Genomic DNA, 14,519 nt, shown 5'->3' with positions numbered 1-14,519 from the left:
TGCTCCAGGAAGGAAGATGCAGGCAGTGCCTGCGGTGTGGGGTGCAGCCAGCACCACCCCCATTCACTGTGTGGCTCCGGAGAATCTCTCAGATTCTCTGAACCTCAATTTCTTCTTTTGTAACAACACACGCTTGGAGATGTGCTCTGGGCATTCAGCATCATGAAACTCAGAAGGCTCTACATCCCCTGAGAGCCTTCCCTGATCTCAAAGGGATGACGTACTTCCTCTCACAGAGCTCCCTGGGTACTTCCTTCTTAGCACTGGCCAGAATTCTGAATTAGACATCTGTTCACATTTATTTGATTTTTGCCCATCTTCCCATCCAGATTGGAAGGCAGACATTCCATGGAATGAAGCCACATCTCTTCTGCTCTGCTTGGGTCACCGGTATTTAGGAGTGTTCAGCCTAATAATCTCAACAAGCCTGTGTTCAATGAATGAACTCATGACCTCGCACGAGTCAGGTGGCACAGGGTACAGCTGATGGCACCGGTCAAGTGCATGGTCCGCTCCTGTGTGGGTCCTCCTCTGCCTCAGTCATCTCCTCCGTAAAGTGAAGAAACAGAAGGACAGGCCTGGCAGGGGCCCCATGCAGAACGAAGGAGATGATGCCTGCGAAATTCAGCAGAGCGCCAGGCACCAGCACGGGCTCGATAAATGTCAGCTATGAGTGTCATTGCTGCTGCTGTCCTTCAAATATAGAAGATTACTTCCTGTCCTGAGCCTCACAGACTTTACTTACTCTGGATCAGAGGTAGAGAATCTGAAATATATTTTTTTAGTTAATGTACATATTAGCAGAATAATTTATATTGGGTTTAGAGGACTAAAGGGTTCTAGTTTGGTTTGGGTTTCAGTTCAGTGTGGGACGGTGTGAGCAAAGAGTTCGTGAGCTGACCACATACGGCTCACTCTGCATGTGACTCAGGGCAAAGGACATTCATTCTTTACATTCATTTATTCAACAAGCACTTGCTGACTGCCCACTAGAGGCCAGACACACTCGGAAAGTTGGGTGCTGAGTGTGAAAGTGCAGATAGCACACAAATTGAAACAGCAATGCAATATTGCTCCACACCAGTTAGAATGGCCAAAGCCCGGAACGCTGACCATGCTGGCAGGGATGTGGAGCAGCAGGAACGCCCTGCCACTGCCTGCGGGAATCCAGAATGGCACAGTAGCTTTCGAAGGCTGTCTGGGAGTTTAACAAAACCAAACCTACTCTCACCATAAGATCCAGCACTCACGCTCCTTGGTATTTAGCTGTCCACAGATATTTACAGCATCTTTATTCATAAGGGCGAACACCTGAAAGCAGCCAAGATGTCCGTTAGTAGGTGACTGGATAACTTCCCTGTGGCACTGATACAGGGTTTCCCCATTCCAGGCCAGACAGGGCTATGGTCTGGAATCAAACCTGCAATTTCATCAATGCCTGTACTGGCAATAACAAGGAAGATTCTTCATGGAGCGGTTAGCACATGTCCAAGACCACGTGGGTGCTCATTGTGTGACACCATTTGATCCTTAGAACAACACTATGACGTCTTTTTCCTTTGGTTTCCATTTTGCAAATAAGCAACCTGAAACACACAGGGGCAAATCAACTTGCTCTCAAGGTCTCCATATTACTCAGCTCAAACAGATATACAAAAAAGCCACGGACTGGGGGCCTTAAATGATAAAATTTTACATCTCATCGTTCTGGAGGCTGGAAGTCCATGATGGTGGTGCTGGCATGGTGGGGATCTGGTGAGGGCTCTCTTCCCAACCTACAGACGGCAACCTTCCTGCTGTCTGACCATCAGATCTCTCTCTCTCTCTTCCTTTTCTTACAAGGTCACATGGTCCTATCAGATTAGCACCCTGCTCTTATGACTTCGTTTTTCTGTAATTACCTCTTCAAGTCCCCATCTCCAGATACGGCTGCTTTGAGAGTACAGCTTCAACATGTGCATCTGGAGCCAAATAACACAATTTGTTCACAGCAGCCTTGTAGCTGTCAAGAGGCAGAGCTGGGATAAGAATCTGGGAAGTCATTCTCAGAGCAGAGTGTGTTAGAAATTCCTCCCTCAGCTTTCCCCCACTATTCCCTCCTGTCCAACCCTCCACCCCACCAGGGCTCCTGGTAACGAGCCAGCCTCACTCTCTGAGGTGTAATTTTTCTTTCTCTGTCCCCTTTGCCTGGATTGTCTTAAGCCCCCAAGAGTGAAACAGCTTTTCATTAAAACAGGTGAAAATATTGCACTTGACAACTCAGCCTGGGTCATCACAGGCTTGGGAGCACAAATCATAGAGGCAAAATTATCATGAAAAGTAATCAATACAGGGCCTTAGCTGGTGCTAGTTACAGAGCATGCCAGTGAAAAGAATAATGACAAGGTGCACAGTCTGGATTTCTAAGGCTATGATAATTCACCTCCCATGTAACAAGATGAAAGGCTACATATGATTAATATAAAGCGGGGGGGTCCTTTTGAACCAACAGATAATGCCACACTGTGTACTATTCCAACAGGCACCAGAGAGGCAGCCAAAACAAAGCCCGGGAGGGATACTTCAGCAGGAAGAGGTGGGGTGCGGTGGGCTCAGCAGGGGAGGGCCAGACCCCATCACAAGCACTGTGGGAGACATATGACAAGTGTGGGCCACAAACCCAGACAGCCTCCACTTACTAGTGGTGAGACTCAGTTGCCCCTTCTGTAAAATGGGACCAATAATAGTAAGATAATAGCAGGAAATTAATGAGGCCATCAGGAGGATCAAACAAGTACCCAGTGAGTGCTAGACGTCATTTCCTGGTAAGAACCAAAAACATTAGGGCATGGCAGTGGGGAGGGGTGGTATTGAGCCTGAATCAAAAGTCCCTTGGTTCAGGCCAGGGGCTGAGCTATCTGGGACCCTGCTCTCTATCTCTGAGACATGGGCAGAGCTGTCACAAAGACTCCAAACAAGGATATCGCATAGGTGTCGTGGCTACCGATCATGTGGCCAAAACAGACTCTACTTGTCTTCTTCTGGAAACAGCTCTGAATTTCCCTCTGGAGAGCCCCCTGCTCCCACTCTTTGCCCATGAGACTCAGTGGGTGCAACCTCCTGCCCTTCCTCCACTGTTTAGGGATGGGCACGTGACCCAAGCTAGGTCAACACTGCCCATGACCTACAGCCTCTGCAGGGCTGTTCAGCTGGCAGGAGCAACTGGACTTAAGTTATGGCTCTGAAAAGAAGGAGAAACAGAGAGAGACCAGAGTCAGCTATCACTCTAGACCAGGGGTCCTCAAACTATGGCCCACAGGCCACATGCGGCCCACCGAGGACACTGATCAGGCCCTCCGGGTGTTTTTGCCACCACTGCCTGTCCTGCTACAGTGCGCATGTGTGGAATGTGTGTGGCACTCTCCGACTCCCCTCCTCTCTGTCTCTCGATGACTCCTCTCAGTCTAGGGCCTAACTGATGCACGCTCGTATCACTTGTTACGACTAGCAGTGACAAATATGGAACCAGACATTGAACATCTCATTGGCCAAAAGCAGGCCCATAGTTCCCATTGAATTACTGGTAAGTTTGTTGATTTAACTTTAGTTGTTCTTCATTTTAAATATTGTATTTGTTTCCGTTTTGTTTTTTTTTATTCAAAATGAGATATGTGCAGTGTTCATATTTGTTCATAGTTTTTTTTTTTTAAACTATAGTCCAGCCCTCCAACGGTCTGAGGGTCAGTGAACTGGCCCCCTGTTTAAAAAGTTTGAGGACCCCTGCTCTAGACTTTTAAGTTACAAAAGCCAAGAAATTCCTTTTTGTACTTTGGCAAATTTGTTTCTCCTCCCTATAACTAAATAATTCCCAACCCATACAGTATATAAAGTGCTCAGTACTGACCAATGGAATGTGACTTTTCTCCTTTTAACCTGTAGCTTGAAGGACCATTATTTATATCTATCTATCCATCTGTCTATTATCTATCTATCTATCTCCATCTGTCATCGGTCATCTATATCTATCATCTATTTTTATCTATCATCTTTATCTAATCTATCATTTATCGTATATCATTTTTCTATCATCTGTGTATCTATCATCTCTGTATCTATCTATCTACCGTCCATTTATCTTATCATCCATCTATTATCATATATATATTACACATATACATGTAAACCTCTTAAAGTGAACAATGTTTTTATTTACAGAAAATATACTTTCATGCATTTTCAGTTAATTCTTGACACAGTTATAAACAGGGTATTATTCTGCACTGCTGGTGGGAATGGAAGCTAATACATTCCTTTTGGAAAGAAGTTTGGAGAACACTCAGGGGTCTAAAAGTAGACCTGCCATTTGATCCTGCAATTCCTCTACTAGGAGTATATCCAAAAGACCAAAAATCACATTACAAGAAAGATATTGGCACCAGATTGTTCATTGCAGCTCAATTCGTAATTGCCAAGTCACAGAAAAAGCCCAAGTGCCCATCGACCCATGAATGGATTAATAAATTGTGGTACATGTATACCATGGAATATTATGCAGCATTAAAAAAAGATGGAGCCTTTACCTCTTTTTTGTTTACATGAATGTAGCTGGAACATATTCTTCTTAGTAAAGTATCTCAAGAACAGAAGAAAAAGTATCCAATGCACTCAGTACTTTTATGAAGCCAATTTATAATTACTCACACGTTCTTATGAAAGATAGATCACAACTATAACCCAGGATGAAGGAGAGAAATGAAGTGGGAAGGGAGGGGAGAGGGAAGGTTTGATAGAGGGAGGGTAAATGGTGGGACCACACCTATGGAGCATATTGCAAGGGTACAAGTCAAATCTATCAAGTGTAGAACATAAATGTCTTAACACAATAATTAAGTAAATGAGGTGAAAGCTATATTAATTAGTTTGATGTCAGCACTCCAAATTGTAAAAAAAAAAATCAACACGTTGTACAAATGCATAAATGTATTCATGATCCATGTGTATATGACTTAATAAAAGGAAAAAAATTTTAAAAATAGTTCACTAACAAGAGGAAATTGAGTCTCAGACAGCTTAGAAATGACCTCATAATCCAGCAATAGTTCACTCCTGTCTTGGTTATAGTGGGAACACAATGCTAGTTAGTAGACCAACACCTGTGGAGAATTTTTGTGTTTACCCAGCTCTTTCATATAACCAAAGAATATTGGTCCTTACTCTGCTGGTGTCTTAGAGAACATGAATAGAGTACCAAAAAAACAGTGCTCAACAAAGGGCTGCTCCAACCTAAGCTTTCACCTTTAACACCCCGATACAAGCTCAGTTATGCACCTGCTGGCTAGTCCACTCCATGGAGTCTCTCCTGGAAATGTTTAGGCTCAGAGATACTCATCTAAGCAGTATTTACATGGGCTAAATAATTAGAAACAGCCCTAAGTAACCTAGAAGACAGGATAAAGATTTAATGGCTTATGTACTTTTCTAAAGTGGACGGGTAGGCCATTAAAAACGATTGAGAAAGGGTTTGCAAACTTAAGGTGACAGTGTTCCTACAACACTATTAATTTGAAGACGCAGAAGACAAAATCATTGTGACTATACATGTCATTGATATAAAAAATATAAGAAAAGTACAAAAAGAATTACATATCAAAATGTCATCTGGGCATGATGAGATTCTGGGTAATTGTTGTTTTCTTATGTATTTTACTGTTTGTGTTTTGCAAGGAACATATGATGCTTTTCTGATTAGAAATTTAATTTTAAAAATATTCTATTTTGTAGTAATCTAAACATGAACGAGTATATTTCTCCCTAACAACTGAAGTGTTTATGTCGCTGGGGGGAGACTCAGAGAACATTCAAGTGTTACTCAGATGCAAATGTACAACATTCAGTTTGCTTTTTCCCCATGCAAATGCCTGAATCTGTGCATCTGCCATGCACACCTTGGTTTTCTCAAACAGAACATTCATCTTCCTCCTATTCTCCTATCACTCAATGTTCAAAGTATTTCTAAATATGCAGAGACAGAAATTAGCTGTGACAAGAGTGAATATGGGCAAAGACCCTCTTCCCCCTTCCAGAATCGCTGCTGTAGCTCTCAAGATCAGTAGTCAGCAGAGCTGCCAAATGAAACTGTCAGAATTAGATGGCCTGTCCCCTCCCCATCAATGAAATCCCACTTAGGAAACATTTGCTAAGTTCCTCTGATGTGTCTGACACTATGTTAGACCCCAGAAACAGAACTGACAAACAGTACTTGCTTGTAAGCAGCGAGTAATTTCTTAGAGAAAAATCTCTGAGTAGTCTGATAATTTGTGTTTGTTCTGATAAAGGCTGTTTGGGTCAAGTGCACAGCAAGGCAAAGAGCAAGAGGTGTGGTCACCCTGTCAGCAAAGGCTCCTGGCCTAAGGGCTTCCTATGCCGGGTGCCTAGAACTTGCCAGAGTGGGTGAGGAGACGCTGGTGGATGTGGGACACACCACGTGTAAAGGCGTAGAGGCAGGGGTGTTTCTAGGGTGCAGATGTAAAGTGGTGTAACAGCCAACAATAGAACACAGAGAAAGTTCTGGAACACAAATCATGGCAAGCTTTCTGGGCTGCACTCAGAATCAGAATTTAGCGTGTCCATGCTGCACAGCTACGCTAAGTAGAATAAAACACAGGTTCCAAGTGGCCCTTATTGCCATCAGCTCTGTGGATGTGATTTTGCAAAACACTGAGCTCCCCTTATAGCCTCTATTTAGCATTCTCCTAGGATATTACAACGTATCTTCTGAGACACACAACGCCTTCTCTCCTGAATTTATTTTCAATTCTCATTCATCAGATAAGAGAAGGGAATTAAAATGAAGCACATCCAGGCAGATCCCGTCAGAAACTGCATTCTGCCATGCGCTCAGGAAGCCTGAACCCGGAGGTGCACTCCTTTCTCTTTACAGTGCAGACCCTTCCTCCCAGCAGAGCCGAGTCTGCACCCACCGCAACTGGGAGGCGCAGGAGCCGCACAGACCACTCACCACAGGTTGACGAGGAAGGGGTGCTCCAGCCCCTGCATGATCTGCAGCTCCCGGAAGACGTTGCCAACCTCGTCACGCTCAATGCACTTCTGCTTGTTCATGTACTTCATGGCGTACATCTTCTTGGTGTCGCGCTTCTGCACAATACACACCTGCGAGACGACCCAAGGGACAACGTTCAGGCCGACAATTAAAAAGAAGAAGAAAAATCAATCCCCTGCCTCATTTCTCCTCCTGGATTCAAGTGTCTGTCTCAAAAACTCACTAGCAGAGCAGCTCTGGCCGAGTTAGTCCCACAACCTCCCCACATCTGTAAAAGGGAGGAGTTGGGTCAGATTCATCCACTTACTGAATGTTTGCACTAGGATCGGCCACATCCTAAGTGTGGAAAAGGAATTGCTCATGCACGAAATGGAAGGAGCTGCCCTGCCCTCAGGGAGCTCACAGCCTAGCAAAACTGATGCACGAGTGACCAGAACCCTGAGATGTGTGGTTGGCACAGAGCTACAGACCCTCTCTGCCCACCTGAGGGTCTTTTCTCCTCCCACTTCACTGCACACCTGCCTGACCTCCACTCCCCAGCTCTGCATCAGTTAGCCTGAGTTTTATGTGGCCCATACAACAGACAAGCAAAGCTGGAGAATTAGCATCCACAACTTGGACCTTGGACCCTAACTGGTAGAAATGAGGGTACCAATACCCCAGCTCCCTTGCCCACTGGGTGAATAAGTCTGACTGGTTTCCAGAGTTTGCTCAGCTTCATGGCGCACCTCTTCCTGGCTATTTTCCTTCCCGCCCTCTCTGCCTCACTTTCCAACTCACTTGCTTGTGTTTTCTTTACCTGTCCAGCTCCCTGTACTCTAATACTTGCCCTGCAACCTGCCTTTGGGGAAACCCAAAGGGTCATGGGCTCTGGCGGAACACAGGAGTTGTAGCAGCGGTGATGACAATGCCTGTGTACTGCGCACTTACTGCAGGCCACGCACTGGACAAACCATCTCCTCGATTATCTCACTTATTCCGCACTAGAGCATTTTGGATACAGGACAAGAGGTTGTAGCCCAGAGTGTATGAATTAACTTGCCCAGAGTTCAACTAGCTGTTAAATAGCAGGACAAGACTGAACCCACCCACGTCTGACTTCTGAGTGACTTCCTCACTGGGGAGCAAGAGGGGTGGAGAGGTGAGGGCAGCTCCCTGGGAGAAATCTGCCCCAGGAATCAATGCCAGAGGGTGAGCGCTAAGGGATGGGAAGACAGCAATGGCCAAGGGGAGAGGCTTCTGGGGGAAGGGGACTCCAGGACAGAAGACTTGAGTCTGAGGAGAGGTATGGTGGGAAAATATCTCCAGGGCTGACGCAGCACGTGACAGGGACATCAACAAGGATGACATAATTCACTGTTCCTCCAGCTGCTACAACAAACTGTCAAAATGGGCAGCTTGAAGACCAGAACTGTCTATGGTTCTGGAGTCTGGAATGCAAAATCAAGGTGCCATCAGGGCCGTGCTCCCTCTGCTGCCCCAGGGAGCATCCCTGCTCCCCTCTTCTAGCTTCAGGCTGCCGCCCGAGCCCCTGGTGCTCCTGGGCTCACAGATGCAGGACCTCTGTCCCTGCCTCCCTTGCCCCATGCCTGCGTCACTGTTTCCACAGTTTTATCTTCAGGTAAGGACACCAGTTACAGTGGTTTCAGGGCCCACCCTACTCTTAATATGATCTCACCTTACCTAATTACATCAGCAAGAATCCTATTTACAAATAAGGTCACATCTGAGATTCCAGGAGGCCGTGACATGGAGGCAGGGGCTGACCATTCAACCTGGCGCAGCTACCGTGATGTCACTGTGCCCGCTCTGCAGGCAGAGGAAGGAGAGCCCCAGGCAGCTTCCAGGCCCTCCTCAAGCCTCAAGCCTCAACCCCCAGCTCTCTCTGCCTCTCACCTGTCCTTGCTCACCCCACGCATGGCCTCCCTGAGAAAAAGAAACTTTGGAAAAGCTAGTAAGTAATAATAAGATGGTGGGCTGGATACCCAGCTGGGGAGCTCAGGGTTTCTCCTGAAAACACAGGTGGCTTTCTCTTGGAAACAGACCACTTTCAGCCCTGACATGCTGTGGGTCTGTGCAAACAGATCCAGGACGTGGAGGAACCCTGAATTCCAGCTCCAGCTTTGTTCTTGCTGCTCTCTGGGCCTCAATCTTAGCACCTGTCCATACTGAGTTAACAAAACTTATGCTATACCACTGGGGTGGAACTCAACAAGGGGGAGCAAGTGGAAATACAGGGCGGGAGTGGTGGTTAATAACTGTCACCTGAATCTCAATGTATCAAATAGTATACTTTATAAAAGCACCAAAAAGATGTTTTTCTGCATGGTAAAATAAGTGGTATAAGGTTGAAGGCTCATGGAACTTCCATTTCATGGGAACTTGAAAATGCAAAATGCTTAATTTCTGTTTAGAGGATCTGTCCAGCTCTGTAAGAGGAGTGTTAAACTCCCCTGTTATTATGGTATTATCAGATATCATATTGCTCAGACTGAGTACGGCCTGTTTCAAGAATCTGGGAGCATTTAAATTGGGTGCATAAATATTTAGAATTGAAACATCTTCTAAAGGTGGAACTCAACTCTAACAAAAACGCTCAACAACACACAAAGGCATGGAATCTTCTGTTGAATAACAGATGGGTGCACGAAGAAATAAAACAGGAAATCATTAACTTCCTTGAGCATAACAACAATGAAGACACAAGCTACCAAAACCTCTGGGATACTGCAAAAGCAGTTTTGAGAGGAAAATTCATCGCATTAGATGCCTACATTCGAAAAACAGAAAGACAGCGCATCAACCATCTCACAAGCCATCTTATGGAATTGGAAAAAGAAGAACAATCTAAGCCTAAACTCAGTAGAAGAAAAGAAATATCCAAAATCAAATCAGAGATCAATGAAATTGAAAACAAAAGAATCATTCAGAAAATTAATGAAACAAGGAGTTGGTTTTTTGAAAAAATAAATAAAACAGATAAACCATTGGCCAGACTAACGAGAAATAGAAAAGTAAAATCTCTAGTAACCTCAATCAGAAATGATAAAGGGGAAATAACAACTGATCCCACAGAGATACAAGAGATCATCTCTGAATACTACCAGAAACTCTATGCCCAGAAATTTGACAATGTAAAGGAAATGGATCAATATTTGGAATCACACCCTCTCCCTAGACTCAGCCAGGAAGAAATAGAGCTCCTGAACAGACCAATTTCAAGCACTGAGATCAAAGAAACAATAAAAAATCTTCCAACCAAAAAATGCCCTGGTCCAGATGGCTTCACACCAGAATTCTATCAAACCTTCAAGGAAGAGCTTATTCCTGTACTGCAGAAATTATTCCAAAAAAATTGAGGAAGAAGGAATCTTCCCCAACTCATTCTATGAAGCAAACATCACCCTGATACCAAAAACAGGAAAAGACCCAAACAAAAAGGAGAATTTCAGACCAATCTCACTCATGAATACAGATGCAAAAATTCTCAACAAAATCCTAGCCAATAGTTAACAGCTTATCATCAAAAAAGTCATTCATCATGATCAAGTAGGCTTCATCCCAGGGATGCAAGGCTGGTTTAACATACGCAAGTCCATAAACGTTATCCACCATATTAACAGAGGCAAAAATAAAGATCACATGATCCTCTCAATAGATGCAGAAAAAGCATTTGATAAAATCCAGCATCCTTTTCTAATTAGAACACTGAAGAGTATAGGCATAGGTGGCACAGTTCTGAAACTGACTGAAGCTATCTATGACAAACCCACAGCCAATATTTTACTAAATGGAGTAAAACTGAAAGCTTTTCCTCTTGGAACTGGAACCAGACAAGATTGTCCTCTGTCACCTTTACTATTCAACATAGTGCTGCAAGTTCTAGCCAATACAATTAGGTAAGACAAGGAAATAAAGGGAATCCAAATGGGAGCAGAGGAGGTCAAACTCTCCCTCTTTGCTGACAACATGATCTTATACTTAGAGAACCCCAAAGACTCAACCACAAGACTCCTAGAAGTCATCAAAAAATACAGTAATGTTTCAGGATATAAAATCAATGTCCACAAGTCAGTAGCCTTTGTATACGCCAATAACAGTCAAGATGAGAAGCTAATTAAGGACACAACTCCCTTCACCATAGTTTCAAAGAAAATGAAATACCTAGGAATATACCTAACGAAGGAAGTGAAGGACCTCTATAAAGAAAATTATGAAATCCTCAGAAAGGAAATAGCAGAGGATATTAGCAAATGGAAGAACATACCATGCTCATGGATGGGAAGAATCAACATTGTTAAAATGTCTATACTTCCCAAAGCAATCTACCTATTCAATGCCATTCCTATCAAAATACCAACATCGTACTTTCAAGATTTGGAGAAAATGATTCTGTGTTTTGTATGGAACCGGAAAAAAACCCCGTATAGACAAGGAAGTTCTCTGTAACAAAAATAAAGCTGGGGGCATCAGCATACCAGATTTTAGTCTGTACTACAAAGCCATAGTGCTCAAGACAGCATGGTACTGGCACAAAAACAGAGACATAGACCCTTGGAATAGAATTGAAAACCAAGAAATGAAACTAACATCTTACAACCACCTAATCTTCGATAAACCAAACAAGAACATACCTTGGGGGAAACACTCCCTATTCAATAAATGGTGTTGGGAGAACTGGATGTGTACATGTAAAAGACTGAAACTGAACCCACACCTTTCTCCATTCACAAAAATTGATTCAAAATGGATAAAGGACTTAAATTTAAGGCATGAAACAATAAAAATCCTCAAAGAAAGCACAGGAAAAACACTGGAAGATATTGGCCTGGGGAAAGTCTTCATGAAGAAGACTGCCATGGCAATTGCAACAACAACAAAAATAAACAAATGGGACTTCATTAAACTGAAAAGCTTCTGTACAGCTAAGGAGACAATAACCAAAGCAAAGAGACAACCTACACAATGGGAAAGGATATTTGCATATTCAATCAGACAAAAGCTTGTAACTAGGATCTATAGAGAACTCAAATTAATCCACATGAAAAAAGCCAACAATCCCATATATCAATGGGCAAGAGACATGAATAGAACTTTCTCTAAAGATGACAGACCAATGGCTAACAAACATGAAAAAATGTTCGTCATCTCTATATATTAGAGAAATGCAAATCAAAACAATCCTGAGATATCATCTAACCTCAGTGAGAATGGCCCACATCACAAAATCTCAAAACTGCAGATGCTGGCGTGGATGTGGAGAGAAGGGAACACTTTTACACTGCTGGTGGGACTGCAAACTAGTACAACCTTTCTGGAAGGAAGTATGGAGAAACCTCAAAGCGCTCAAGCTAGACCTCCCATTTGATCCTGCAATCCCATTACTGGGCATCTACCCAAAAGGAAAAAAGTCCTTTTATCATAAGGACATTTGTACTAGACTGTTTATTGCAGCTCAATTTACAGTCGCCAAAATGTGGAAACAGCCTAAATGCCCAACAACCCAGGAATGGATTAACAAGCTGTGGTATATGTATACCATGGAATACTATTCAGCCATTAAAAAAAATGGAGACTTTACATCCTTCATATTAACCTGGATGGACGTGGAAGACATTATTCTTAGTAAAGCATCACAAGAATGGAGAAGCATGAATCCTATGTACTCAATTTTGATATGAGAACAATTAATGACAATCAAGGTTATGGGGGGAGAACAGAAAGAGGGAAGGAGGGAGGTGGGTGGGGCCTTGGTGTGTGTCACACTTTCTGGGGGCAAGACATGATTGCAAGAGGGACTTTACCTAACAATTGCAATCAGTGTAACCTGGCTTATTGTACCCTCAATGAATCCCCAACAATAAAAAAAAAAAAAGAAAAGAAAAGAGTACTCACTGTAAAGATTCCACTTGATATTATATTTTAGAACAGGAAAATGTATGCTGAATGCAGTGGTAAGCTGAGGGATAGGTTTTGACTAGAAAAAATGAAGAGGAGACTTATGGATGGTGCCCATATTCTGTATTTTGGTAAGGGTTTAGGTTACCCCAGGTGCATGCACTTTTTAAAACTCAGCAAATGGGGCGGCGCCTGTGGCTCAAAGGAGTAGGGCACAGTCCCCATATGCCGGAGTTGGCGGGTTCAAACCCAACCCCAGCCAAAAACTGGAAAAAAAAAAAAAAAAAAAAAACCTCAGCAAATGTAAACTTAAGATCTGTTGCATACATTTTATATCAGAAGAAAAACAATAGACAAATTTCCAGTTGAAATATTTAGGGAAAGTGTACAGATATTTACAATTCACTATGAAATGGATTAAAATTAAGATGAATTAATGGATGGGTAGGAGAATAGGCATTTCATAAAATAAGTTTGGTAACAGGTTAATGTAGCACATGGGTGGTAAACATAGGTATTTATTGAAAATGTTTTCAACTTCACTCTATGTTTAAAATTTTTCATACTAAAGTGGTAGAAAAAAAAGAACATATGGGTATCCAGTCAAATCTGCTCTCTGTAGCAAGGGCATCATAGTTTTTTTATTTCAAAATATTAGGGGTGGACAAATTGTTGTGGATTTTTTGCTACATGGATAGCTTTTATAATGCTTTAATTAGGGTTGTAAGTGTGTCCATCACCCAAATAGTGTTCACGGTACCTGTCAGGTAGGTTTTAACATCTCCTCCCCACCACACTTCTTGATTTCCAATGCCTTTTATTTCTCTCTTTGCCTACGTGCGCCCATCAATTAGATCGAAATTATTAGAAAGTACACATTTTGGTTGTTTTTCCATTCCTGAGATATTTCACTTTGAAGAATGGTTTCCAGTTCCATCCAATTGCTGTAAAAGACATTAATTCATTTCTTCTTATAGCTGAGTAGTACTCTATGGTATACATATAACCACATTTTCTTAATCCACTTATGAATTGATGGCACCTGAATTGTGAATTGTGCTGCAACAAATATTCTAGAGCAGGCGTCTTTTTGACAAAATAACTTCTTTTCCTTAGGGTAGATACCCCTTAGTGGGATTACTGGGTCTAATGGCAGGTCTACTTTTCATTCTTTGAGAAATTTCCACACTATCTTTCCTAGAGGTGGTACTAATTTTCAGTTTCACCAACAGTGTATAAGTGTTACTTTCTCCTACCAGCATCTATTGTTTGGGGTTGTTTAACAAAAGCCTTTCCAACTGGGATAAGGTCATATCCCATTGTGGTTTTAACTTGCATTTCCCTGATGATTAGTCATGTTGAGCATTTTTTCATATGTTTGTTGACCATTTGTATATCTTCTTTTGAAAAGCTTCTCTTCATATCTTATGGCCACTTTTTAATGAGGGTGCTTGTTTTTTCCTTGCTGATGTGTTTGAGTTCTTTGTAGGTTATGGATATTAGCCCTTTATTCCATGTATAGTTTGTGAATATTTTCTCCTAAGTGTAGGTGGTCTATTTGCTGTTGATGATTTCCTTTGGA

General features: G+C 42.7%; 1 protein-coding gene across 7 annotated transcripts in view; it reads right to left on the bottom strand.

Moving 5' to 3' along the window:
* Window positions 1-14,519, bottom strand: part of STK32B (serine/threonine kinase 32B) — a 368,237-nt gene that overhangs the window by 247,285 nt on the left and 106,433 nt on the right. For all 7 annotated transcript variants that reach the window (XM_053567283.1, XM_053567287.1, XM_053567286.1 and 4 more), the window contains one exon: window positions 6,998-7,149. In XM_053567283.1, the coding sequence (XP_053423258.1) occupies window positions 6,998-7,149 (152 nt within the window). The remainder of the gene's footprint in view (window positions 1-6,997; window positions 7,150-14,519) is intronic.

This window comes from Nycticebus coucang, chromosome 17 (assembly GCF_027406575.1).
Source record: "Nycticebus coucang isolate mNycCou1 chromosome 17, mNycCou1.pri, whole genome shotgun sequence".
NCBI lineage: Eukaryota > Metazoa > Chordata > Mammalia > Primates > Lorisidae > Nycticebus > Nycticebus coucang.
This window is presented reverse-complemented; position numbering and strand designations above follow the sequence as displayed.